Source organism: Ictalurus furcatus, chromosome 27, assembly GCF_023375685.1.
Source record: "Ictalurus furcatus strain D&B chromosome 27, Billie_1.0, whole genome shotgun sequence".
In the NCBI taxonomy this organism is placed as follows: Eukaryota; Metazoa; Chordata; class Actinopteri; order Siluriformes; family Ictaluridae; genus Ictalurus; species Ictalurus furcatus.
Window position 1 is genome coordinate 14,028,585 of NC_071281.1, and position 27,876 is coordinate 14,056,460.

The following is a 27,876-nucleotide window of genomic DNA, read 5'->3' on the forward strand; positions in this document are numbered from 1 at the left end:
TAAAGGTGAGCTGACGCCGGAAAATGGTGTCTTATCTGCGACCACTTCCTCTGTTCATAACAGACCAATCATATTGGGTTACATAAGGCGTTATGCCTTTTGACTCCTCCCTCACCTTTCCGAATCAGCCAATCGGAGATCTCTTCTGGGAGATTGACTCTGTGTTAGGAGGCCGAGCCAAAGGCAGGTAACTAAAAAAAAAAAAAGAAAGAAAGAAAGAAAGAAAAAAAAGGTTAGAGAGAAAAGGCTGGAGGGCTTGTTATGGGGTTAGCGTGAGAGAAACGAGCAATTTTGTCCACCCTTCTTTACCAGTCAAACCAGTAACTCTGGATAGAGCACACTCGAGCAGGTAGAGTCTTCGGCCGCGTCCTTCTCTCCAACAGTCTTCATCTTCTTTCCCCACTTCGTCTGTACCATTATTGAATTTCCAGCTCTTTTGTTTGCTTCTCTTTATCACTCGGAGAAAGGTGAACTCTCGTGTTACTCTTTTTGGTTTGGTTTTTATTTGATCTTTGCTCTTAATTGTAGTTTTTACCCTTGTGGTCCCTGATGGCTTCGCACAGTGATACTCTGGTGGTGTTCTTTGGGGCAACAGCTGGTGCAAATGGGGGTAAACTGGGGTCGGATGAGAGGGAAATAATTCTGTTGGTGTGGCAAATTGTGGATCTACATGAGAAAAAGGTACGGACCTTTTCACTCGTTGTAAGGTTCTTTCCCTAACTTTACCCACCCAGGCTGTACTGTACATGCTTATTGTTTTTACTTTAAAGCCAGTCCACCTTGACAGCTGACATTTGTCAACGAGGTACGCTTTCTACTTTTATTTATATATATATTTGACATATATATTGGCGTCAATCTATTAACATGTGCACATGTAAGTAAATCTGGCTTTAATGAGTCTGAGAGTTTTTGGAAATAAACTGAAGCAGGAGAAAGCGTGCCTTTTGTGGTTGCATGTCAGCGCCATGAGGTCAGTCACCCTGCGGCTCAGACTGCACTACCTGCTTTGCAGCTCTAATACACGCCTTTTACAAAATGTACTGTTTTCAAACCAAAACCTTATTCCTTAATCTGAATAGGGCGGGTGTGGATGGTGTAGGCCATCTTTATGGCCACATGAATGCTCTCTGAGGTAGACTAGCTTGCTGCACTCCTGTACAGAACGCAAACATGCTGTGAAAAGCTGTGTTTATTTCCCCCTGAACAGGTGGGGAAACTTCAGCAGCGCCTGATTAAACCAGACACTTTGGAATTAACAGATCAGTGTGAAGAGGAGACAGGATTGAGTGTGGACGAACTTTGTAAAGCAGAGCCTCTGGACACGGTTCTTCAACAGGTGAACAGCATTTTCACTTAATTGATAACCTTTTTTGTTTTTTCTCTCGCGCGCATGCGCGTTGCAGGTCATTTCCTGTTCAGAAATTAATCTCACTCACTCACCTTCAAACAAACAAACAGGACCAGTCGTTTTTCTAAAGCTAAAATGTCTACTTTTTATTCCACAAAGTGTATTCCAGATGACATTTTAAAAGGCAGACTTACAAAACAAATGTTTTTCCTACCTATCAAGATGATTCTCTTTTGCAAGCCCAGAAATTCATGCTTCTTCATGTAGCCTGATATTATGCTGGACACACTTCCTGACGAGACGATGTTTAAATATGTTTGAATATGCTATCTGTTTGTATTTTCTGCTGGAAGAATTTCTCTCGTAAGGTCGGAGTAACTAAGACCGACTAGCCCCAAAATGCTTGCGGTGTTGTTTTACAAAGACCTATAAATACAGTAGGACAGGTTGATAAGGTGAGAGAACTCATCAGAACACCAGCTTCAGGACCAGGCCAAAATGTCTGTGTAATTCCAGGAAGGGGATTTCAGATGACATTTTGAAAGAGGTACACTTGAGAAGCAAATCTGAGGCTTTAAAAAAATGGCAAGACACTGAAGCACTGTAGCTGTTCATTAAGAGGAGTGTGTGCTGCGTGAAGTGCTGGGATTTGTCCTGGGCATTGTGAATGTGTAATGATGAGCCTAGTATATTCTTATTTGGGGCTGATCTTCTTAAAGATGACCTAAACTCCATAATTGACCATAACATAACTTGTTACACTTAAGGTAATATCTCTTAATTGTTATGGTAATATTTGCCTGTGCAATAGGGTTGTGATATTTAAATAGGTCTGATGTAGATAAATTTGTTCAAGATAGTCCAAAGCAATGTAATGCATTGAGTTGATCATTGTGTTTAAATATTGCAGTATTGCAATTAAACTGTAAAGCAGTGTCACTGCAGCACAATTATTTTGTCAGTATTTATCACTATCTATATACTTGGCAGACAAAATTGTTTTTTTTTTTTTCTTTTCTGTAATCTTGTCTCAAATGCAAAGACTTGCTTGGCTTTAAAGCTGTTCTGCATGTACGTTAACCAGTACTGACATTTTTACACACTCCAGTCAAATTCTGATGGTGAAACTAAGCCCATCCTATTTTTCTTGGAAATAGGATATAGAAGAAAAATGTGTTACAGTTACGTTTAGTCATGATGGGACTTCTGTTATTTTGTAAGAGAGATATCTGGCTACCAATTTGATTATTTGGATTTGCCGGTTCCAACAGTTGGTAGTTTTATCTGAATAGTTTGTGTGGGTAAATTTTAGGAGCTGGGCAGGGAGGCTCTTGGCTGCAGTGGAAAGCGGCAGGCCTGGTCATGTTTTATCCCAGTGAGCTCCGCTGACACCTGTAAGACGGAATGTTTACTTGGGAACGCTCCTCCCTGGCTGCTGTAAATGTCATTGGCTTGAGGGGAGATCGGGGGATGGACGAACAGGTCAAGGAAAGCGAGAGACATAATGGTGTTGTCCCTAGCTATGTCCTGGGAATACTTGCTTGAAAAACCAGGATGTGGACCGCTTCTAGTTTGTTGTGGCGTGCGTGGGTATGTTTTGACAAAAGCCGTATGTTGCCAAACGTGTTTCTCAACCTGCCTTCCAGAAGAATTTGTTTGCTGTCAGTTGATCTGTCCCCACCCCCTCCTATTTCATAACTGAAACCAGTCATTACTAGTCCTGTAAACAGAGATATAGAGCTATCTGGACTGGATTATAGGTGTTGTTCTTAGCTGAAGTGGAAGACTGTTCTCCCCAGCTCTACTCGGACTGAAAGGGTTCTCTCCGTTCATCTGTTTGAGCCTCTTGAACAAATTAAGTATTTGTGCATGCTCAGCTAAATATACACCCCCCCCACCCCCCCCAACCAAATGTCATGTTTTGTTTGCTTTAAGTTTTATGCCGTGTATATTTCCCATCGTCACCTTTTCAAATGCTGATTTTCTGAAGTATGTTATCTGTATGGGGTTTCATTTCGTTTACTGACAGTTCTGTTCAAAGGCAGCAGTGTCTCAGATACGAACGACACACACACACACTCACTCCAATGTGTTTAGTACGTCCCTTGACACACTCAAAACCATGTTTATACCCTGACATACTGTAGCATTGCATTTTTGTAAACCCTCTCTTCTGTGCATTTTTGTGACACACATTAGTTTTCGTTCAGCCAGGCTTGTAATATCTGACCTCAAATGCTATTTTGTCACCAGAAGGCCCTGTAACGATTAACCAGTAAAATCAATTTCTCCTCGCATACCTCACTGAAGGGAAATACTTTCTCGTACTAATGCACCGTCATAGTTCTGTCTCTCCGAATGGACTTCTAGTCCTGTCCCATGATTTAAAAACCACCTCTGCCGGAGACTCTTCATGCTTTAGGCTTTACTCTCTGGTGAACTATTGATCTGAGAGTTTTTTAGTAACTCTGGTCCATTTTATACACCTCATTTGTGTAGGAACCTTTATTTCAGGGGTGAGCGACTTCTGAGTGCAGTCATCTATTAAGGACGTGGAATAAATAAATATATTTATTTATCAAATATATTATATTTGACTTTTTAAAAAAAAAAGCTGCTAATGTTTTTTGTTTTTTCCCCCCCTAAATTCTAAAACTAAACTTTAGGAGAATAATAAAAAAAAAATCTTTCTTTAAAGACTGAGAGTGATGTGACGTACAATTTAAATAAGTGTTAAATTATTTACCAACAATAGCAAGAATACAATAACCGACGCTGACAAAGGTAATAGTGATGATGATGATCTAGACATGTTTAAAAGGGCCTGGTTCATAAAAGACAGCTGTCTGTTTCCACTAAAACTGCTTTACTTATTTCCACAACGTTTCAGCAATTTAACTGCATAGCCTCAGCCAGTCATATGTCCTTCAGCTGCCCTCAGCTCACTTTTCAAACATCTTAAAATACTCCGGTGTTGGTAACCTGCTGCTGTAGGTCAGGCTGAGCACTTATTTTTTTTCCTCTCCCTCTTCTGTACACCACTCTCCTTCAGCTCTTGGGTCGGATTCAGTACAGAGACGGTGTGTTTTGCCTGTGGGCGCTTTTGTGCCTGGCTGCTCTGCACCTGCCTTTTGACACTGCCTCTATTGGTTTGAGTCGATGCTGTGTGCGTGCTTGTGTTGGTGCAAGTGGTGAAGAGGGGGGAAAAAAAACAAAAAGAAGACAGGTTTTTCAGGGAGAGATAGGAGAACATAGAGGGTGAGGAAGAGGTGAGCTGTTGGGCTTCGGTTTGGGCTGGTAGTAGCATGTCTGCTCCTGTAATAGGGCAGGGCTGTTAATCGCTGTTAGTAGAATGCCCTCATTAGTGCCACTCTAATTTATGATCATGTCTTCTGGAAACTCTAGCATCGGATCAACCTTTTTGCACAATTTTCTTCTGGAAGAAAATAAGCTGAAGCAGAATAAATGACCTAACTTCTTTATTTAAAAAAAAAAAAAAGATCAGTCGAATTCAAAATATATTTTGCTAATAAGTCCAGCTAATATAGACTCTTGAATGATATCTTTTTCTTAATTTGCTTTTAGATCATCAGGCTGTGCTACAGGGAAAGGAGGAGTCACTGATAATCAAACACTTATGTAGTTTAGAGGTTAAATAGGCTTTCCTGTATTTGATGAATTAGAATTGAATGTAGTGATAAGGTGTGTGTGTGTGGGGATTACTGATTCTTTAAACTCTGTATTAGACCCTCCCATTGCTTTATCTTTTCCTGAGCAACATGCGTACACACACTAAATGTGAAATAAGGTCTTAACTAAAGGGCTAAAGATCAATTCAAGTCCCTCAGTCTCACTGATGGCATGGCTACTTCAGATATTGTGAAAACACAATCTTATCCATCCATCCATCCCTCCCAACTTCCAGGCTCTTTAGTTGCCCAGATTCTTTTCATCACTGTAAAACGGAGGGGTAAAACATTGTCCTATCAGAAATGAGTGCATCACTTTGATGTGTGTAGAGTTAAGTTGAATAGATACTGTGTGTGTGCGATGCATTGAGGAGTCGTGTGATGGTTAAACATCGCTGCTTTCGACCCTCTGTTGCTCGCCTTCAGCTGTGTTTTTGTCTGTCTCTTGCTTGTTGTTTTGGCTCTGAGGTAAGACCGGGGTGTGGCACTTATTTCTCCCGAACCTTTTTTGTGGGGCAGGAGTTAATCCGGGTGCTGATTTGTGCAAGGTGAGGCCTGATAGTTGCGACCGCGGCTGTAAGCAAACACAGACGCGGTGTCGGCCTGAGCTCTTGTTTTCCGTCGTTACGATGGAAGCCCTGTACTGGAAGATCTTTACTTAAGGAGCGCTCTGACATCTGAGTAGTCTCCTGTTGCAGTGTTGTCAGTCATCTGGAAGAATAAACTAGTTTGAATCGGATGGATATGCTCTCAGGTTGTGGGTTAAACAGACGTTTTTGTTGACTGATCATTGTCTAAGATTTGGATTCAGTATCTTTGGAACATGAAACCAAATGGATCATGTTAATGTTTTGTTAACCAAACCGGCTCGTACAGTATCTTGTCTGAACTTGCCAATTCGATCATGTTTTCAAAAATTGTAGAAATCAGCTTTGATTGTTTCAGCCTTCTGCTTAAGCACACCCTTAGGCATGGGCATGTTGCGAAATGCCACTGTTTGTCAGATCAGCGCTCCACCCCTGAAGGAACTCTCCACCCTGTCGATGTCATCATGTTTTCAAGCTCCCAGACACACCAGGTAATCTGTAAAATGTTGATTACCTGGATCAGGAACACGCACATGCAAGGTTACTATAAACTCAATCTTGGTCTTAAATTGCTATAAAACGACGAGTCGGCGCTTAAGTGCTTATGGGCCAGCGCACTTAATACCCATCGTGATGTTTTTAACAGATGTTAGCGGCTTAAATGTGTTCGAGCTGGACGTGAGTCACACACCGTCGTCTCGCCACTCCTTACTGTTTCAACAGAACGGCCTGAATAAAGGATCAGGTCAGGTGTTTAATTAGAATGCTTGTAAGTGGGATGTTGAATATGGTTGTAAGTATGTCGAAGCAGAAATCCAGTAAGGCTGGTTCCATTGGGTGGTTCAGACCTCAAACATGGCGTTTGTTATTTTGTGGGAACTCGTGTGCAGAACACTTTGTACCCATATGGACCTGTTAGATGAAGAAACTGTTGCTAGCACATCATTATGGAGTGGATTACAAGAAATACTTCCCAAATTGTGACCTTCGTATTATAAAGTTCTTATCGAAGTTTTGACTTTCCATCTAGCAAAGCCCTAATGTCTGCAAACTGCATTTACAGCTCACGACTGATTACCTTTCTAAGGTTACTTCAGATTTTTATGCTCAACATTGAGGCAATTCAAAAGTAAATTTTTGTACGCTATCCAAATACGGATAGCACCTTTTTATTGTGTACATACTCAAATACTGTTTGACCTTTATAAGGTTATTTCTGTTTGTTCTTAAGTAACCTTTTCATCAGATTAGATAGCTAATGAAAGGTTGAAAGTCCCAGTGAAGTGCCTTGAAACGCGCAATTCGATGTGTTGACATAATTTCCCATGAAACAGGAAGTCAGGGCAGAAGATATCGAGTGGCTCCTGCCCCTTTTTAAATAGCCAGTAGAGTTTAGCTTACCTCACAATAACTATAAGTTGGTTCAGAAGTGAATCCAACGTACAGTTGGAAAACTTTGGCATGGTGATTTTTATAATGTTGGGGGGCAGGACACTTCAGATTCTAGAGCGCATTTGACTGGACAGGAAGTCTGATGAGAAGCTGAAGCAGAATGAGGTCATCAAAATTGTTGATCCGTATCAGTGGTAAAGAGAGAAACTGTAAATTTTGAATGCGTATATGTTCTAAATGTGAAATCTGTCATTGTTTTGGAGCACACTAGCTTATAAATGACCTTAAGGGGCGGATCAGGTGGTAGAGCGGGTTGTCCACTAATCGTAGGGTTGGCGGTTCGATTCCCGGCCCACGTGTCTCCACATGCCGAAGTTTCCTTGGGCAAGACGCTGAACCCCAAGTTGCTCCTGATAGCAGGCTGGCACTGTGTGTGAAAAAAGCGCTTTGAAGAACCGCTAAGGTTAAAAGGCGCTATATAAGTGGAGACCATTTAAGGCTAAAACCACAAAACTTCAGAGACATTTTTGGGCCTGTTAAGAACCACATCCTAATGAAATATTCTATTCAATGAAGCTTGAGTTTTTCCTCAGCATGTTCTCTCAAATCTAAAATACAGTATATTTTACTTTTTAAAACCCCAAAGTTGTTCATTGTGAAACATTTGCTAATATTAAGATAAATGAGAACCTACTGTACGATACATGATTCTGCAGTCACAAAAACACGTCTGCTGACCTTCGGGCCCTGTTACTCTGGAAAGTTCAGTTTATTTAAAATATTGTATGTGGCTAGTTAATGTCAGAAATATTTCATGCCAACTTTTATCTGATTTTGGCAACGATTTTGGCTTCCTGCTCTGCTGAAGACTTTCTGATGTGCCAAAATGTTTGGGTTAATTCACATGGACCAGATATAGAACATTTTACAGCTTAGAGTTACTTTTTTCACTCCAGCATGCCATACTGAGGTTTCAGCTCTTCTTCTTTTTTTTTTTCTTTTCTCTTCTTTTCTTTTTGAGTGTAAATTGATTGAGGATATTGATTGATCAGGGCCGTCTACATTGAGATCAATCCTGTGCTTATCCTGGATGATGATTGGCGTGGAGAAAGAACGTTATAAAACCAAGTAGACCAAGTCTGTAAGTTTGGAGATGGAACATTTAAAAAAATAAATACATTTTAATGTTAAAAATGATGTAAAATAAAAACGCTACAGAAAGTTTATGCAACTTAACTTTGACCAGACGACCTACAGTCACTATATTTACATTAGGTGATTTTTGCTCTTCATTTAACATTATGGTTTGCTTGATCTGATGATGAATTATGGATCCTTATTTGGTTAGTAACAGCCCTTGTGTGTGTGTGTGTGTGTGTGTGTGACATGCTTCAACATGTGTGTTCACATTTTCTCACACAGAGAAATTATATTTAGTGTTCTAGCTGTTGGCCATATGTGATATGCTACAGTTATAAACTGTTTTATGTTCAGGGTTAATAAAAATATGGATGCATCATTAAAGATAGCTTGCGCACACACAATTTTAGTCCATGTAGATGTGTATGGATATTCAATTCAATACATTTTTTTATCTGTGTAGTGCTTTTAACAATGTCCATTGTCGCAAAGCAGCTTTACCGAAATATCTACTTTATAAATTTATCCCTAATGAGCGAACAAGACACTCCCTAGTTCAGCAGTCAGGGCGCTGATGAGGGAGTCGGCCATTTTAAAGACCTTCCAGTGCACTGGAATGTTCTCGCTCAAAAAACTCCCACAATGCACCGCAGAAACCATAAAGCATCGATGCTCACTATGTTCCCTTACTGGAAATGACGTCATATTTTCTGAAGCCTCTCAGCTGGGGGAAAAAAAAACGGGGGATGAACTCTCAGCCAACTTTGGCTACAAATTCAAGTAGATTATTGTTGTTGTAGCTCTCAAATGATTACTTACGTTGGCGATTTTTTTACTTTATTTGACTATATATACGGTTTGAGTCTAACGATTTTCAAGTGTTTAATGATTTATGTATTTTTTTTTTTTTAAACAATCCACTAGCTACAATATGACCTTGCTTGCTGTACCATGACAGAAATGTGTGATTTTAGATAAAAAATGTATGATATATATAATATATTATAATAAAAAACAAAAAAAAATTTAAGCTTTTACTTTTTGGTGACGTTTCACAAGGCAAGTACGTATCATGTCACCGGAAACTGAGTTATCAGTGTCCTAGTATGTAGTGAGCCAGGGTCCTTACCAGTGCCCAAACTCGTGTACATGATCTACTGATTCACCACCTAGGGAATGACGGAGCCGATCGGGACTAGGAAACCCATCTTCATGTAGGTGACACCGGATAGTGCGACTAATATATATATATATATATATATATATATATATATATATATATATATATATATATATATATATAATATATATATATATATATATATATATATATATATATATATATATAATTTATATATAATATAAAATTCCCTTCTATAACTGTGTGCTATATAGACAAAAAGTGTAATTGTGTAACCAGGAAATTCATTGTATTTTTATTAATGTGTGCGTATATATATATGCTTGCAGTGAACCGCATATTACTGCCACTTGTAAGTGGAGGTCTGTGTTCACTAAACAGCCTATTTAAAGTCAGGTTTTCTACCAAACACAGGTGTTTGGTACCAAACTTTTCTACCAAAGATGACGACATGAGGGAACCTGTAGGTGAAGACAGTGTTGTCATCACTGCTAAGCTGGTTTGGCCTGTTTTTGTTTTGGCTTTCTGTCAGACGTACACACAATCCACTAAAAATCATGTAGGTAACTGGTTTGCATGGGTGATTTTGTGTGTGTGTGTTTTGAAGCAGTGGTTCTTAACCTTTTTGGTCCCTTGTGACACATTAGTGTTTACTGAAAACGCACTAACCGTGATTGAGGGTACAAGGTGTTGTGTGGGACCTAAGAAGACATTGCGTCTTGTTTTGCTATTCGACCCACAGTGTCTCATGTAGACGGTTATCTTTTGTGATCCAGTAGGTGTGTATAGGGTCATGTCTTGAGGCACTTTCACACCTATTGCTCCGCTCGCATGATGCAGATCAGAGTGAAGTTAATACTTTGAATTTTTTGCTCATTGCTTTGGTTTCACATAAACAAACAAAAAACACTGGCTGTGTCACTTGTAGGGCTGGAAATGTACTCGTAATGCACTTTGATTGGTTAGAACACTGGTGATCTGAAAAATGTAAACAAACCCTTTTGGTTGTACACCAAGTAACAAAAATCATGAAGTATGATATATATATATATATATATATATATATATATATATATAAGCTTGCATTTTTTCAGTGGTGCATCTTGTCCTTTGGCTCAGCTCACATCCACAAAGTAAAATGCTGTTCACGTCCCAAAATACAGCAATTGAGCTTCTCTCGATTGCACATGGTATCAGACGGAGACTACCTTTCCCAGATGCTCTCAGACTGGTAGATTTGGCTGAAGCCCATTGCTGAATTCTCTGCCTAAACAAACCACACCAAAGGTGGAAGCTATTTAGGGTTTGCTTCAAACGTAGTGAACACTGCATATGTGAAAACACCCTTGGAGAGTTTAACTTTTTTTCAGAGGTGACCATGTAACACTTGTAGTGTGATTTGTAATGTGCCTCAGTAACCACGATAGTGCTTCTGAGGAAAAACAAAACAAAAGATTCGCAGTAATAATGACTTGAGAGAGACTGAGTATGACTTGATTGGGTCATACTTACTGGGAAAAAAACCAAAAACTGCTTAAGTAGCATGTTAGTAATTTCACTAAAATTTACTTGCGCAAAGTCTTTAGTATTTAAATGCACTAAGGCGGATTAGCTAAGATTAGTCAAGTTTTGCCTTAAACAGTTACTTTTCTTCATCATCTTCTACATATGTTCCAGGTTATTTGGACCAGTAAAAAAAAAAAAAACTACTGCATATTTAAGTTATTAATAAATGTATATTTTATACAGTTATGGACAGAGTAAAGATTATCAGTAGTGATATGACATTCGTGGAATTAAAAAAAAAAAATTTAAAGCAAAGGATCTTGCGGATACTCGATCACTTTATCGTAACTTTAATCTGAAACATGAAAGGTTTTTATTTACCCACACTAATCCATCATCTTCAGTAGCAGGAGTGTTATTTTTATTTATTTATTTTGTTAATTCTATTTTGCAGACATATAGTTAGGTAGAATTTAAATGGCTTTGTACTGTATTTGTTATATATCCTCACTACATGGGATATAATCTAATGGTGCTGTTGCATTGACATAATGCATTATTTGGAACTTGGCCACAGACAGAATGAAATAGTTGGAAGAAATATAATAACGTAAACATTAAGCTTTACAGCATTGATTGCAACATCAGAGACTTGAAATTTCAAGTATGTGCATCCCATTGTTTAATTCATGAACTCTCTTAATTATCATTCCATTTATTATCCATAATTATTCTTAATGACCAAATTGGATGTCTAGGAAGTTGTCATTAATGACCGAAGCAGGAATCGTTAAGATGCTACATTTCTTCAGTATGCGTCAGTAAGTATCATCCAACCACTCCCTTCTGAACTGTGAATTCTGACCTCAATGTGGTCAGGTGTGTTTGGTGGTGGAAATGTGTTTCTCTGGTGCAAAAGGCTCTTGTTTGGCTTTAGTGTTGCTGTGTGGGTGATAAAGCTAGAGGATCACATGACCAGGAGTTCAGATGAAGTTTGTGTTTCACCCTGCACCTGGAAATTAGTTCTGAGTGAAAATGATAGCATGAGACAGGCAGCTAGGGTCTGACCGTATGATCTTGCTTAAAAAATATCTTACTGAAACTTGGTAGTTTTTTTCTTCTTTCTTTCTTGTATGCAGGGATAGGTTTTGATTGAAGTTGGATACCTTACCTACTGTTGTATACTTGTTTTTGCATCTTTTTGTTTATTTATTTAAAACCAGCTTTATCACCACCTTGTGCTTACCCTTGAGTGTTAACTTCATTGCATATGCTCATAAGATAATTGGGTAAACCTTAAATAAAAAACTTGTTTCCTGCCGCTGTTTTGCTTTGTGCAGTTCCAGCAGACCGTGTCTGCAGAACTTAAAACTCTGGGCAGAAGCTCCTACACGCTGTGTGTGGACGGACCCCTCCTCGTCCGACAGGCCCTTCACCCTGAGGCTTCCAAGAAGGTTAGTGACGGATGTTCAGGACCTTCATTTATAACGTGTAATGGAAACTAACAGAATAATTATACCCCGTATACAGAGCGGGGCAAAAGTTTGCACCGAAAAGGAAAATATTTAGCTTTATTTTACCGTTGATCTACAAGTGAGGAATTCCGAAATGTATCCTACAGGAGATCAACCCCAATACATGAACCACATCAAACTGAAAACTAGTTTCAAAAGACCTGACTTCCAGACAACAAAGGCAGTGTGTGTGACGTTTATCCTAAATTTGTACTCGGTGGGGGGGGGTATGCAAACTTTTGCACTCTGCTTTATAGACGGAAAATTCTTGGCACAACACGTGCAGCTTGCTTACTAATCCAAAGCACGAGTCGAGCCGTATCCTGACTGTCTTTTTAAAAATGGACCTGCAAATGATATTATAAAACATTCTCAACAGCATAAAGTTTTATTTCATCCTGTCCTGCCACAGAGAGACTGATGGGAGTGTGTGTGTGTGTGTGTGTGTGTGTGTGTGTGGTTTTGTTTTTCTGTTAGAATTTGGTCCTGCCAGAGTGTTTTTACTCATTTGTGGATTTAAAAAGAGAGTTTCACAAATGCTGTCCCAACGCCGGTCCAGTGAAGGACCTCACCCTTCCATCAATGCTCGAATGTATCCTTATGAGAAGTTTGCTTATTATTGCTTATTGTTATCTAAAGGTTTGGTTCCCGACCTCCATGCCGTGTGACATACAGTGTTTGTACCTTAACCCATGCCTTCAGATGTATGTCTCCCAGCAGTAAGCGAGCAGAGGGCTGGAGTGAGGGAGGTGAAGAGCATGACCATGATCATCCAGCACATCCTGGCTGAGCCATACAGTCAGTGCATTTATTTATTTATTTTTATTTTTTCCCCTCTATTACTCTACTGCTATTGTGTATGCAGTCTTGATGCAACGAACTGTTACAGGCACTACTTTAAGTGTTGTCAGGTGTTAAATGTTGATGCCAATCATGGCAAACATTTTGGCATACTGTTTATTACGTCAATGTTCAGTTTCAGATCATATTTCTTCGGATTTAAGGAAGTATGCTATAATGAGTGACACCACAGGGAGGAGCAAATTATATCCAACTCGGTTCTAACAGTGTTATTAAAACACTTTTCTTGCACATCTGCTCTCAGCTAAAATGTGCGTTTTATAAAAAGAGGATGTAGGGTGAAACCAGTTTTGCTTTTGAAATATACTTTGCCCATGGCAACAAGATTGTAGGTCATAAGTCCCTCAAGGATTTAGCAGTTGTTGCAGTCGTAGAAATTAAAGCGCACCTATTATGGTTTTTCAGATATTACCTTTCATGTAGTGTGTTACAGAGCGGTTTGTGAATGTACACGACAAACGCTGTTAATGACTCCCAAAAGAAGGAACCGATTCTGAACAGCTGAAACGAGTCGTTAGTGATTCCAGACTTACTTACTGTTTTAACCTACGTAGGTTTGTAACAAAAAGCCCCGCCTCTGGTCTTCATGGGCTGCTCGAGAACAGACTGAGCTGAAACTCGTTATGGTAGTGGGCGTTTCCTTTTCTACACATGCTGACAGCAGTAGACCAATCACAACAGACTGGGACATCTGACCAATCAGAGCAGAGTATGCTCTCTGAAAGGAGGAGATTAGAATGAATCATTTAGAACGGATCATTGAACGAGTCGTTTCTGACACTGGGGAGGGGGAAACAAAGGTAATGCTGCAGTTTAAATTATAAGCACTTTAAAGTGTTTTTTTGACCTTGGATGCATGTTAATCTATTGTACGAGACATTTAAATGTCGTCGTCATCCCCGCAACCATGTCACCAACAATAAACTGCATTGATAGTGGACCTCAGAGGTTATATCTGTCCTAATTTGTAAATAAAACTTAACACTGTGCCTTATTTTTGCTACTGACGCTAGCAATATCCTAGCCTATGTGTATCCTTTTGTGCATACACTGCAGAATAAATGCACAATTACAAAAAAAAAAAATGTACACATATTGCGTTAGATCATATTTTCCATAACCTTTAAAGGGGCATTGTTCTTTAGGCTTCTCTTGTTTCTTTTGTAAAAGGATATTGTCGTCAAGCAGGACTGTTATAGTTCTCTCTTTCTCTCACACTCCTTAACACACACACACACACTGTGGTTTTTGCACCATGGCCCATGGTCTTTGTTTAAAGAGGCTTTCCCATTTTCAGTTTAGTCTGAAGCAGAGCACCGTTTGCATGAAAAGTTGCTAATGTGAAAGCTGTGGACCAGGAAACGCACCGCGCTTGCATTGGAACTGTACACGGGTCTGCACTTGTTCAGGAAGTAAAGTAACCTGCGCATGTGTTTTTAGCCGATGACGACGTCGTTAGTTTCCACAACATACACGCACCATGAGTTGCAGGTGAATGTTGCAGGACACAGACGAGGTCCACTGCTGTGCATTATATCTGCTCCGCTCGGATTCGGACCACAGCAAATGTGCCCAGTGTGAAAACCACCTAAAATGAGTGTCGGTTACCTGGAGTGTTGACTGTGAATTTAATAAGCACCAAAACTTGTATTTATCTCGGTTGTGGTTTCTTAAACTGTTCTCATTTTTTTCCCCAGGTCACAAATTTTCCTCATTTGAGACCGTGAAGTACAAGTTTGAATCTGGAGCCTGGTAAGTATGTTGCTAAAGTAGCAGTTCCCCCATCCTGGCCCTGGAGGATTAACTCGCTATGGGCTTGTTTATGAACTAATGAGAAGAGCTAGAGGTGTTGAGGAGGGATGAGACCTGCTAGAGAAGAGAAGACACACCCCAGTGCCAGGATCGGGTTCAAGCATCGTAACGGTCTGAAGCCATATCAAAAACTGTCTTCTCTGTGTGTGTCCTGCAGCAGCAAGACCGAAGCCGTGGACAGTGAGACAGTGATCAGAGCCAGGGGGTTGCCATGGCAATCTTCAGACCAGGACATTGCTCGCTTCTTCAAGGGCCTCAATATTGCCAAGTAAGAGCATGTTTTTAAAAGTGTAGGCGTTAACCAAATCCCAGTTAGGCCATGTGGGATGTTGATTAGCAAGCACTTTTCAGTTTTAGAGAGAGCTACAGTACCCATGTGACTAATTGTGGTGTGTGTGTGTGTGTGTGTCAGAGGTGGCGTTGCACTGTGTTTGAATGCTCAGGGTCGCAGAAATGGAGAGGCTCTGGTGCGCTTTGTAAACTCCGAACACAGAGACATGGCAATTGAACGACACAAACACCACATGGGCAGCAGATACATCGAGGTGAGCTGCTTCCCTCTCCAGTCTCGCACTTCATCAAACCCCCTGTTAAAACCAGATTCATCACATGCATGCTAAGATACTCAACACGCGTGTATGTGGTGTACATGTAGTCCCTAGTCACTTTACTGGGAAATATTTATTCGGTAGTTTTTAGGGTTGCAAAGTGCATGTAATGATGTCCTTCAAGAGGATTTGTTCCAGAGACGCAGCTTAAGTTCATTTAAAAAAAAAAAAAAAAAGCATGACTAGTTAATTCCGAGAGAACAACACGTGACCAGTTTCTAAAGTCACCTCAACTCGGACATGCTCAAAATAAGTGCTGATTTTATTTTAGATCATGTGTTTGTTACATTTCACATTAACTTAAATTTACCACTTTGATTAAGACAACCTTTAATGGTCTAACAAGCAGGCTGATGTAGTTCGGGTTCATGTTCTTCACACCCCCATCCAACTCTATACACACGCTTACCCCCCAGGTTTGTTTGTTTATTTATTTATTTATTTATTTATTTATTTTTCCCGTGTCTGTTTCAGGTGTATAAAGCAACTGGAGAGGAGTTCCTAAAGATTGCTGGAGGTGAGTTGCTTTTATCGAGTGGCTGGTAATGTGTATTGGACGTCTTCAATTACGGATGACGCGCGCGCACACACCTGCACACACGTGCACACCAAACCACTAAAAACGCTAACATTTGTAGAGTGCACTTCCCTCTGCTGCGTTTTCTCTCTCCTGTTTGGGTTGAATGAAAGCCTCTTTTGTGAGCCGTGTGCCCATGCTGACTCACGTCGAGCTGTTTCAGGAGGAAACTCTACTCTCGTGTCCCCGGCCCCCTCACCTGTGCCTTAGAGAGTGCGGCTTCCCCTGAGACGGAGCACGAGCAGTGGCCACTGAAAAGACTGACTCTGCCCTCTCACACGCAGGGTGTAAAGAGCCAGCGCCAGGCCGAGATATGTGTGTGTGTGTGTGTGTGTGCGCGCTGAGAGGGGGGTGAAAGTAGATCCCTAGAAAAGGCACCTATACACTTTGTCTTTGTGCCTACTCCTAATGGAGCTATACATGATCTGTCACACCTGGACGTTTAATTGTACTTATAGGAAAATCCATTTAGCTTGTGTTGCAGTATTTTACCTGGGTTTTTTTTTTTTTTCTTTTTTTCTCCCTTCTCTTTCTTAAACCTTCTGGTAAAATTCCTGATATAGAATTGAGTGCAAAAGTTTGTGCACCCTCTGGACAAAACAAGGCCAGTACTAGCAAGACCTTTTGTTTATTAGCCTTCACAGATGTTCCTTCACTATAACAAGGAGCAAAATAGTGAAAAATATCGCTTTAAAAGTGCGCTTCCTCCTTTGTGGCAGCAGTTAAAATATTCTGTATTAACTCGTATATTTAACATTTGCACTTCCAATTCCAACCTCTTTTGAGTCCTCTAGTCAGGCTTTGGATCCTCCAAGTAGTGTGATTTGTAATCTTGTTCAGATTGCTTGGTCAATCTTTGCACCTTATTCCTAATAACCAAATGCTAAACGTGATACACAAGCTTCTTCAAATTAGAGCTGGAAATCAGGAGGGCCATGGCAAAATGCCTTTGGGTTTATAATGATCCTATTATCTTCTTAATTTCATGATTTCTGTGTTCGGATTGTTGTCTTGTTGCAGTACACTTGGATTTGTTTGCGAGTCTAATGTATCTTCAAACAATGACTCTGTCTTGGTTTTCTTCTTTTTCTGCCTGCTCAGGCACATCTAACGAGGTGGCACAGTTCCTCTCGAAGGAGAATCAGGTGATCATCCGCATGCGGGGTCTGCCCTTCACCGCCACACATCAGGACGTGCTGGGCTTCCTGGGCCCCGAGAGCCCCGCGACAGATGGCACAGAGGGGCTCCTCTTTGTTAAATATCCTGACGGAAGGCCCACGGGTGATGCCTTTGTGCTGTTTGCCTGTGAAGAATACGCCCAGAACGCTCTGAAAAAGCATAAACAGATTCTGGGGAAGAGGTACATCGAGCTGTTCCGCAGCACAGCAGCCGAGGTCCAGCAGGTCAGCGCAGCGAGAGTCTATACTAGAAACGAGAGCTCGGTTTGTAAAGCAGATTGTTGAGAAGCAAACAGATGTTTGTGTTTGGTGTGTCTCAGGTGCTGAACCGCTACATGTCCACTCCTCTGATCTCCACACTTCCTCCTCCTCCTCCCATGCTTCCTGTTTCTGTGCTGGCTACTCAACCCTTCATCACCACCGGCAGCAGCAGAGACTGTGTGCGGCTGCGTGGTTTGCCATACACTGCCGCCATCGAGGACATCCTGGAGTTTATGGGAGAGCACACCGTAGACATTAAACCCCACGGTGTTCATATGGTGCTCAATCAGCAGGTGAGAGGAATGAAGTTATTGGGTAAAAATAAATCAATAAAATTCATATTTTATTATGATACTAAGGAATATTCTTTATCAGCACCATGCTCTATATACAGATACGTACAAGTTTGTATATTTGTATGCCGAAGACTAAATTAGGAAGTAGAAGAAATGTAACTTATGGCCGACATGGTGGTGGGGGGCACGGTGGCTTAGTGCTCAGCACGTTTGCCTCGCACCTTCGGGGTTGGTGGTTCGATTCTCACCTCCGCCCTGTGTGTACGCAGAGTTTACTTGTTCTCGTGCTTCAGGGGTTTCCTCCGAGTACTCCGGTTTCCTCAGTACAAAGACATGCGTTGTAGGCTTATTGGCATCTCTCAATTGTATATAGCGTATGAATGTGTGCGATTGTGCCGTGCGATGAATTGGCACCCCTGCCTTGTGCCCAGAGTTCCCTGGGAAAGTCTCCAGGCTGTCCTGTCACCCTGTGTAGGATGGATGATGGAGATAGTTATTAACATTTCAAGGGTTTATTTTCCTTTCAGAATATTTTCTTATAACCTGTATAGCGTTTAGATTTTCAAAGCCACATTCTTTTGGATGTACCTGTTGTGACCGACGTAGTACACTGCCACAATCAAGTCAGATAAACTTCAGATTGTTTTTGGACATTTTGGATTGTTCTCTCAGTGTAGGAAACAAATCTATCTATCTATCTATCAATCAATTAATTAATTAATTAATTAAAGAGAATAGTCGATTGGAGATTAGTTACCTAGGCTGTGTTGTATGATTTCGAAGCTGATTTGAGACTGGTGGCTTTATTCATTACTTTTACCCCCTGATGGTGAAAGAAATCTAATGTTTTATTTATTTATTTATTAAACAATTCAGCTTAGTCATTGTGCTAACTTCAGCGTCAAACAACAGTCATGAACATATCATTCACTAACCCGTCGTCTTCCCGTTCATCTCTCAGGGTCGTCCGTCCGGCGACGCTTTCATCCAGATGAAATCGGCAGAACGAGCCTTTATGGTAGCACAGAAGTGCCATAAGAAGATGATGAAGGATCGTTATGTGGAGGTGTTCCAGTGCTCCACGGAAGAGATGAGCTTTGTGCTGATGGGAGGGACGCTGAACCGTAGCGGCTTGTCTCCTCCGCCGTGCAAACTGCCCTGTATGTACACCGTTCATGCTTTCTTCTGATTTACACACAATTAATTAACCCTAAACTTTCTTTTTCAAAACACAGATGACGGCAGGTTCGTTTGTGTTTTGGAATATTATTAAGACAAATTAGTGAAGCTGTTAGGGAACCTGCTGCTTGGGGTCAGGTTTTTAGATCCAGCTGTGTCCTCTGCTGTATTGGTCAAGAATTTATAAAAATGTTGTAATATTTGGTTTGAGCAAACATGGTAGCAACCCCCTCCTTCCTCCAGATTGTGTGGTGGTTAGAAAATGGGAAAATAATTGTGTTTACAAGTACAATAATAATCATTATGATCATTATCTGAATATGTGCAGGTACCAGATTCTTCAAATGTACATGGCATGCTTGATGTGATTATATTGGTTTAAAGCTGTGTCCAGGATTCCGAGATATCTGATGCATCTCGATTTTAGCTCGTTTATCGGGTTATTCGGCACAAGTCTGCTGATACCAAATTATCATAACTGACTATCTAATGACAATACAAACCAATAAAATGTCCAGATAAACAATTACTAGTTACTTCAAAACAATGAAATAGTGTAGCGTTTATGCTCACTATTCAGTTACTTTACATTACATATACATGTATACATACTGTACACACAATCAATACAGACATGTTGTTGCTGGTTGGGATTAAAGAAAAAAAAAAAGTTTGTGCGTTGGACGTTGTGCTTTGCTTCATTTTGTCAGTGTTCTGTTGTGTGGCAAAGCCTCGATAGAAACCTGTGGTGTGTAAGAATGGAATGTCCTGTACGACTCTTTGAGTAAGTTTAGAGCAGTTGATAGCAGTGTTCTGTCCCAGTGTGAGCTTTTGTCTGAGCAGTGTTCAGCAGCTCTCAGTGTAGATTGTCCTAAAGCCTATCAGCACAGACTTAAAAGATTAGATTTCAGTCTATCTTGTAGGGAGCAATGTGAGCACCTATGGCCCTGCTGAAAAGTGCGCGGTTTATAAAGTCTGAGCTTAAAGCAACTCTAAAAGCTCCCTGCTTTGCACAGAGACTTGATCCCCAACCAAGGTCAGACAGACAGATTGGTCTCTATGTGCACAGGCTGCATGACTGGATGGACTGGTGGTGGTTCCTGGGTTGGAAGAAGGACATGTAATGTACATGACCTTCACTTACTCTGTAAGTGTGTGTGTGTGTGTGTGTGTGTGTGTGTGTACACACCCCATAGGTGGTGAGCAGGCCCTTCCTGCATGCCACTGTTGGCTGTTTGCATATAAATATGCGTGTCGAATAGTTTTTGACCTACTGAAGGACACACTCTGCTCTAACCTGAAGCACAGGTGTTGCACTTACCAACCTGCTTGTTTTTCCCCCTTGTGGGTTGGGTCTTGGTGTCACGCTTCATTTACTTGCTACACTCTGCATTGCAGTAATGAGCTCTGTGATAGTTTTACTATCGTTCTCAAAGGCTCTGTTTTCTCCCCTTGTCGCCTAGGCCTTTCACCACCGACCTACGCTGCATTTCCAACTCCAGCTGCTATGCTTTCCACCGAGGCAGCCATGTATCAGCCCCCCCTGCTGGCCACTCCAAGAACTCCACAGCCACCGCCACACAGCCCTGCCCCAACCCTTGCTTACTATTCCCCTCAGCCACAGCTGTATATGAACATGAACATGAACTACACCACTTATTACCCCAGGTATCAGCTCATACCTCTCTCTGTTCCCATTCTTAACACGCACGGCTGCACGATAGAGGCTAAAAAGTTATCACAGTTATTCAGCCAATTTACGAGCACATTTGTTTAATGTTGTACTTTGTAAGCCTGTATTCCTTCATATGTATAGATGTTTTCACCACGTTGATATTTCGGTGAAATCTATTTATGCCAAGACGGTCTGTTTTTCATAAATGTATATATTTTTTTTTACACTCTTTTGCTCTCAGTCCTCCAGTGTCCCCGTCCACATTGAGTTATTTTGCAGCTCCTCCAGGCTCACTAGCAGCACAGCATTCTCCTGCTATTCTGCCTCAGCATGGCGCTCTGGTGCGCATGCAGGGACTGCCTTATAACGCCGGGGTTAAAGACATCCTCAGCTTCTTCCAGGGTTACCAGGTAAGAGGCTTTTCACTTCGCACAAGTGGGGAAAAAAAGGGCAATTTCTGATTTCGAAGCTCACTCCCACATTGAATTTTCATAGTTATGCTGTGCAGCTTGTCCCTGTTTGTCCTCTGTGATTGGTGCATTGGTTATACACACACACACACACACACGTGTGTATAGAAAACATGTACAGTGCATACAGTTGAGGTTATAAGTTTGCATACACCTTGCAGAATCTGCAAAAATAATAATAGAGGGATCATAAACATTGCATTCTTTTATTTTATTGTATTTTATTTAGTACTGCCCTGAATAAGATATTTCACATTACAGATGTTAATGTATAGTCCATAAGTCACAATAATAACTGAATTTACACCAATGAACCAGTTGTGAAGTTTGCATATTATTCTTAAGAAAAATTCTCCAGGTCCTGCACATTTATTTGGTTTTCCAGCATCTTCTGCATATTTGACCCCTTTTCCAACCACGGCTATATGAATTTGAGAGCCATCTTTTCACACTGAGGGACTCGTACATGACTATTATAAAAGGTGCAAACATTCACAAGACGGCAGCAAACTACACTAAGAGACAGGGGGGTGTTAACTTTTGAACAGGATGATCAGTGTAAATCCATCCATCCATCTTCTACCACTTACTCCTTCTTCAGGGTTGCGGGGGAACCTGGAGCCTATCCCAGGGAGCATCGGGCACAAGGCGGGGTACACCCTGGACAGGGTGCCAGTCCATCGCAGGGCACAATCACATACGCACTCACACACCCATTCATACACTACGGACACTTTAGACATGCTTTGGACTGGGGGAGGAAACCGAAGCACCCGGAGGAAACCCCCGCAGCACGGGGAGAACATGCAAACTCCGCACACATGGCCCTGGCGGGGCTCGAACCCCGGACCCTGGAGGTGTGAGGCGAACGTGCTAGCCACCGTGCGCCCATCAGTGTAAATCATTTTGTCATGAAAAGAAAAAACTAAGATCTTTTTAAACAAAATACTAACAATTTACATTAATCATCCTGTTCAAAAGTTTACATCCCCCTGGCTCTTAATGTAGTGTGATGCCTTCTTGAGCATCAGTGAATGTTTGCACCTTTTTGTAATAGGGGTTTGTGTGGTTTTTTTTTTTGTTTTTGTTTAAAAAAAAAAAAAAAAATTCTATACATGGATTAACATTTTGCCGGTTCTTCCAGGCGAGTGTAAACTTATGACCTCAACTGTATATAATGTACATCTATTCATTTTTCCTGATATCGACACATGACAATTCAGTAGTTATTGAGAAATCCCCTAGTTCTTAAGTAAAATCATTAATTCTAGAGATTCCAGTTTATTACGTACGCCTAGCTTGTGACACCGTAGAAGGTGTGTGTGTGTGTGTGTGTGTGTGTGTGTGTGTGTGTGTGTCAGATTTCTACACTCCTCAGTAAGCACAGTCTTGTCAGCAGTGGTCCTGTGGTGTCCCTTTCTACTTATGGACAGAATAGAGAGGGTCTGATAAACTGTACATAGCAACACATGGGCTACATTCAGTAATTATATCCTTACAAGGTGACCTGTATGTGACCTGATGAGCACCAATTAGGATAGCTACAAAGTAGGTGTATGTAATAAACTAGAACATTGTGTGTGTGTGTGTGTGTGTGTATTATTCCATGCTCCTCTTCAAATTTAAGCTCACTGGACAAAATATGTGCAATAGCTGCATGTCATTTCTTCCCTAATACACGATTACATCTCCCTTTGCCTTAATCCTCGTAAGTGAAGATTCCACCAGTGTCCTGTGTGTTTGTGTTAATTTGAGTAATTCACAATTTATTTGTGTAGCGGTTTTAACACTAGACATTGTCACAAAGCAACTTTATAGACATCTGGATGTCAATTTAGATCCCTGATGAACAAGCCATCAGAAAGGGAGGGGAAAAAAACGTTCTGAGGCAACATTATGAAGAACCCTTGAGAGGAACCGGCATCAAAAGGGAACCCTTTTTGCTCTTCTGTGTGATGCCAGATAGTGAGATTATAAATCATTGACTTTACAGTATGGAGTTGTAGTAGAGTAAACAGTGGGATCCTGGGATGAGGACAGGACTGTGTTTACGAGTACAGCAGCAGTTCTTGGATACTCTTTTCATCTCTTCCACTCAGCTAGTGTTTATGGGCCGTGTCTAAGTTTCACCTGCTGTTCAAAATAATCCCATGGTTTCTATAAGATTAAGGTTTGATGGATTTATGTCTTTGTCAGATTGGCCGTGTTCTGTAAGGCTTGTGGAATCCTACAGTGGAACAGCGGCATAGTTGTTGAACAAAAGGCAACATCTTAGCATAAAAGCAGATAAGTTTGTTGGTCAGACTAAGTTACACTGTATTTATCCAGATGCTCAGCCTGTAATTTTTGTCCAGGGAGCTTAATTATTTCCTATATTCACCTTTGTGGCATTAATTAAGCTTTATTTGTAGACAGACGTGATGTACGGAGCAAGGTGAGCATATTTTGTATGCATAAATCTTTTGTGTGTGGGTCGTATTAATAATGCTACATTGCCGTGTCCATTTTTTGCTTCTTTCCTTCTCCTTATTGGCTGACATCCAAGTAGGCGGAGTCTTCAACTGATGGTATGAACTTCAGCCCTAAGGAGTGGGGTGGACTGAGGGTTGAGTGAGGGGGGGGATAACTGGCTGGTGTTTTATATTGGGATTGTGGTGTTTGTGTGCTTTTTCATCCTGGTAACATAGCGGGGTGAAATAAATGGAACTGATGTGCCACATTAGTTTCATTCCCCAGACCTAAGCTAAAAGGTGAGGGTGCGTTTAGAGCCCGCGCTCACCGTGGAACGAACTGCTCTCTGCTTGGGGTCTCGGCTATCTGAGGGCCAGAGATCACGAGTGGGGTGGGGGTGGGGGGAGTTGGGGGAACTGAATTCAGCTTTGACGCCTGGCTGAACCCTCAAAGTGTGTGCTTTTAGCTGCTCAGATGGGGCTCACACTTTGTGTGTGTGTGGGTCTCTTTGGGAAGAATTTTTCCATTGGCTGGGATTTTTGTGCTTTTCTCTCCATGCTTTGTATATGTGGTGCAGTTGGAAATGGAAGTTATGACTTTTTATGTTTGGGTGTGCATGTATCTCTAGATTTAGTTGTTTTGCTGTGCTTCTGTGGAAAAGTTTTTGTTTTTTTTTCTTTTCCAGGATTTAATTCAGGAAGTGGGTTTGTTTGTTTGTTTATTTTGTTTGTGTGTGTCCCCTTTCTTCAGGGTTTAATTCAGGAAGTGGGTTTGTTTGTTTGTTTGTTTATTTTGTGTGTGTGTGTCCCCTTTCTTCAGGGTTTAATTCAGGAAGTGTGTGTCTGTGGGATATTTATTTATTTATTTATTTATTTATTTATTTATTTTTGGTCTGTGCATTATTTTTCCAAGCAGAATTGCAAGGTGGCAGCGGATTATGGCGTTGTAACTACTTGCACAGATGTATAAGAAAAACAAAAAACAATCTTTTTTGTGCAGTTTTCCTGCACAGTTGCCTACTTCACTTTGAACGTAGCATGTATTTTGTTTTTATGCTACAACATATCTTATGGGTCATCTTAAAGAAGGTGTGTCCAGTCTTCTCTGGAAAGGGCCGGTGTGGGTGCAGGTTTTCATTCCAACCAAGCAGGAGCCACACGTGAGTCTAATGAAAATCAAGATCAACTGATTAAACAGGTGGAATGAGGTGTGTCTCCTGTCTGGTTGGAATGAAAACCTGCACACACCGTCCCTTTGCGGATAAGATTGGACGCACCTGTAAATGATAGGTGTGCTTTGGGACTAGGGTCAGCCCAAAAATTGAGTGTGAAACGCATTTTTTTTTTTTCTTTTTTAAAACAGGAAGAATGTGCATTGTCATTTCAAATTTATTTATGTAATTTTTTTTAATTTTATTTATTTCCCCGAAAGAAAATATTTTGTATCAGCTCTCACTTTAAAGGTTTGAAATCGCTGGGTTCAAATCTATATAGATGAATTTGGTGCAAACTAAATTATCCACAACCAGACACCAGTCCCTTGTGTTCCGTTTCCTATTCAAATGAATTGGCTTTTCTCAAGGCAAATCTGATGTGCATTGGGTCTGAAGCTTGTTCTAGATCAGTTAGTAGTCTAAATGTTGCAGTTAATCTTTTTTGTATTTCTTTCTCTTTTTAAAAATTATTATTACAATTAAGTTCATTTAACAAATATTGTAGGTGGATGAAACCAGAAATAACTGCAGCAGTGGGCAGGTGCAGGACTTACAGTACCGTACAATTGTATTAACTGATTGGCCATGATTCAGTCGTGTGTGATAAGTTTGTGTGTGTGATGAGGCTGTGCCACTGACTATGGGCTATTGTGCTGTAGTACGCTCCTGAGGATTACAGCAGTTTGATGGGAATGAGCGATCAGGCCCGTGCTCTGGTCCAGCCCAAAGAGTGGCTCTGCCTGTAGGGGGCGCTCCTCCAGGTAAGGCCTCCGACAGCTCCAGATGTGCATGGGCTAAACCAGGGCTTCTTAATTCCAGTCATCCCGACCCCCTGCCCTTGCACAGTTTGAAGATTTTCCTACTCCCAACACGCTCGTTAAGGGCTGTAAGGGATTTGCTGGTGATTTGGGTGAGGTGTGAACAGAGAAAGCTTCACACTGTGCAGTGCAGTGGGTGATGACGCGAGTTCAGAAGCCCTGGACTAAACCGTAGTGTTTGTTTCTGTCTCACTCATCTGTGGTCCTGATTTTACAGGTTTGCCTGCAGTCTAAACTCTCTTTGGTTTTTCCTTTCTTTTCTGTCTTTCTCGTGATTGAGATGTCTAACCCTGAGTAAGACTAATTTCTCTCTGCACAATGACGTTTGATTGATGGCTCTGCTGTAGGGTTCGGATGCTTTTTTTTTTTTTGAGGTGGTGACATCAACCACCTTCTTTCATTGCGAAATTACTTTCCTGTTTGGCGATTGTTAACATCTTTGCAGTCCTCACTAACCCGAGCTGATTTTTATTCTCCTTAGGATAGATCCTAACTCCTGCAGCTTTGATTGAAAATGTGCCAACAGCAAATCTAACTTTGATTTTCTTCCTTCCTGTGGGTCCCTGGATGCTCCTTTTTATTTTTCCTTCTTTCTATGACCAGGATTGCAGTTTGTGAACAGAAATCAAGCTCTTGTGGTGTTTAAATCTTAAATCTATCCGATACTGGACCAGCGTGACCTGATACGTTTGTGCGTTTTAATTCTTTCCCAGCTCCAGGCGGACTCTGTGCTCGTCTTGTATAACCTGAGTGGCCAGCGGAGCGGGGAGGCGCTCGTCACCTTCCCCAGTGAGGAGTCGGCGAGGCGTGCTGTGGCCGAGCGCTCCAACCTTCCCCTCTCTGGCCACCGTGTCCGCCTGATCTGCTGCGAATGAGCTAAACACTCACCACTTGAAGCCAACTCCAGGAACGAGCGAGGTCTGCACTTCACCTGGATTCTCTCTCTCTCTCTCTCTCTCTCTCTCCCCCTCCTGATGCTGATCTTACCCAGGCGCCCATGGAGCAGTCTTTCCTCAGTTTGTAACGTGCTACTGCTGGTGGAGGTGCTAGCATGGTGGAAATACATGAACTCCTATGTATATATGTATTTATACATGAAATGCAACATATAGTTAAAATTCCTTGTGTATTCCAGTGTGGATATGGAAGACTTGATGATGTATATTCAGTTTTGTGTTCTTTATGCAGACTAGCCTAAACATTAAGGCCAAAATCACTTCAGCTCTTCCTGCGGGAGAAATCCCACAATGAGGATTCACTGTTTTTTTTTTTTTACTCGAAGGCAGTGCAATATACAAAGGCTAAGCCATTACAGCCTGCAAAAAAGGAATGAAAACTACTACTGAGGCCTGTTTAATGCCACTACTGAATGTCCAAGTTTCTAAAACACCAATCTATGCATCAACCTGGTGCCTGTAGACAACCTGCTGCACGCAAGATTTTTTTCGTCATCGTAGATCATGTTAATTATCGCGTAACAAGCGAGACTGGGCGTGGCCCTTTATCTACACAAACTTATTCTTAGTTAAATCGAATCCAGAACAGAGCCGTTTTATTTAATGCAAGAAACAAGCCGTCGTGGCTTTTGTCTGATCTGCATGCTTTCTTTTGCAGCGTTTATTACTGAGAGATGATTTTCTTTCCTAATCTATCTAATGTGACTCGAGAGGCCTTTGGTCATCACGGTGCCTTTACTCTTCTCCTTTTTGTGCCATTACTACATGAGCCAGAGTTCAATACCAACTGTAAAAAGCTCAACGAGCTTCTCTGGCACCCGAGTAGGCATTTAAGATTTGTTTGTTTTTGTTTGTTTTGTTTGTTTTTTTTTTTTTAAACAAAGTTGTATGAAAACTAAAGATAAGATTTATAAAAGTTATGTAAACAATAAAATATTATTCTGAAATATCTCAGACCTGATTACTTATTATACAATGAGCTCCATAATTATTGGTACGGAGTACAGAAAGTAGCATGTGCACTGTGTGTTATTTATTTATTATTTATTATTATTTATTTTATTTGTATAGCGCTTTTTACAATAGACATTGTCTCAAAGCAGCTTTACAGAAATATCAACATGGTATACAGATATTAAAGGTGCAAATTTATCCCAACTGAGTAAGCCACTGAGTGGCGACGGTGGCAAGGAAAAACTCC

General features: G+C 41.0%; 1 protein-coding gene across 4 annotated transcripts; it reads left to right on the top strand.

The window, feature by feature from the left end:
- The first annotated feature begins 102 nt into the window (after positions 1-102).
- On the top strand, positions 103-27,628 carry esrp2 (epithelial splicing regulatory protein 2). Of its 4 annotated transcripts, none has more exons than XM_053616978.1 (17): positions 103-349; positions 529-681; positions 1,211-1,339; positions 12,147-12,260; positions 12,798-12,912; positions 13,023-13,118; positions 14,879-14,933; positions 15,151-15,261; positions 15,406-15,538; positions 16,076-16,118; positions 17,280-17,581; positions 17,677-17,910; positions 18,875-19,073; positions 20,556-20,760; positions 21,009-21,177; positions 23,786-23,804; positions 25,561-25,653. In XM_053616978.1, the coding sequence occupies exons 2-17, from the start codon at positions 550-552 to the stop codon at positions 25,569-25,571; spliced, it is 2,067 nt and encodes a 688-aa protein (XP_053472953.1). In that variant the 5' UTR covers positions 103-349; positions 529-549; the 3' UTR covers positions 25,572-25,653. The 4 variants fall into 4 exon arrangements, with proteins under 4 accessions (XP_053472953.1, XP_053472955.1, XP_053472951.1 ...); XM_053616980.1 differs by having other exon boundaries at positions 104-349; positions 23,783-23,804; positions 25,561-25,613; XM_053616976.1 differs by lacking the exon at positions 23,786-23,804 and adding an exon at positions 26,433-27,628 and having other exon boundaries at positions 126-349; positions 25,561-25,662.
- Positions 27,629-27,876: the final 248 nt, after the last annotated feature.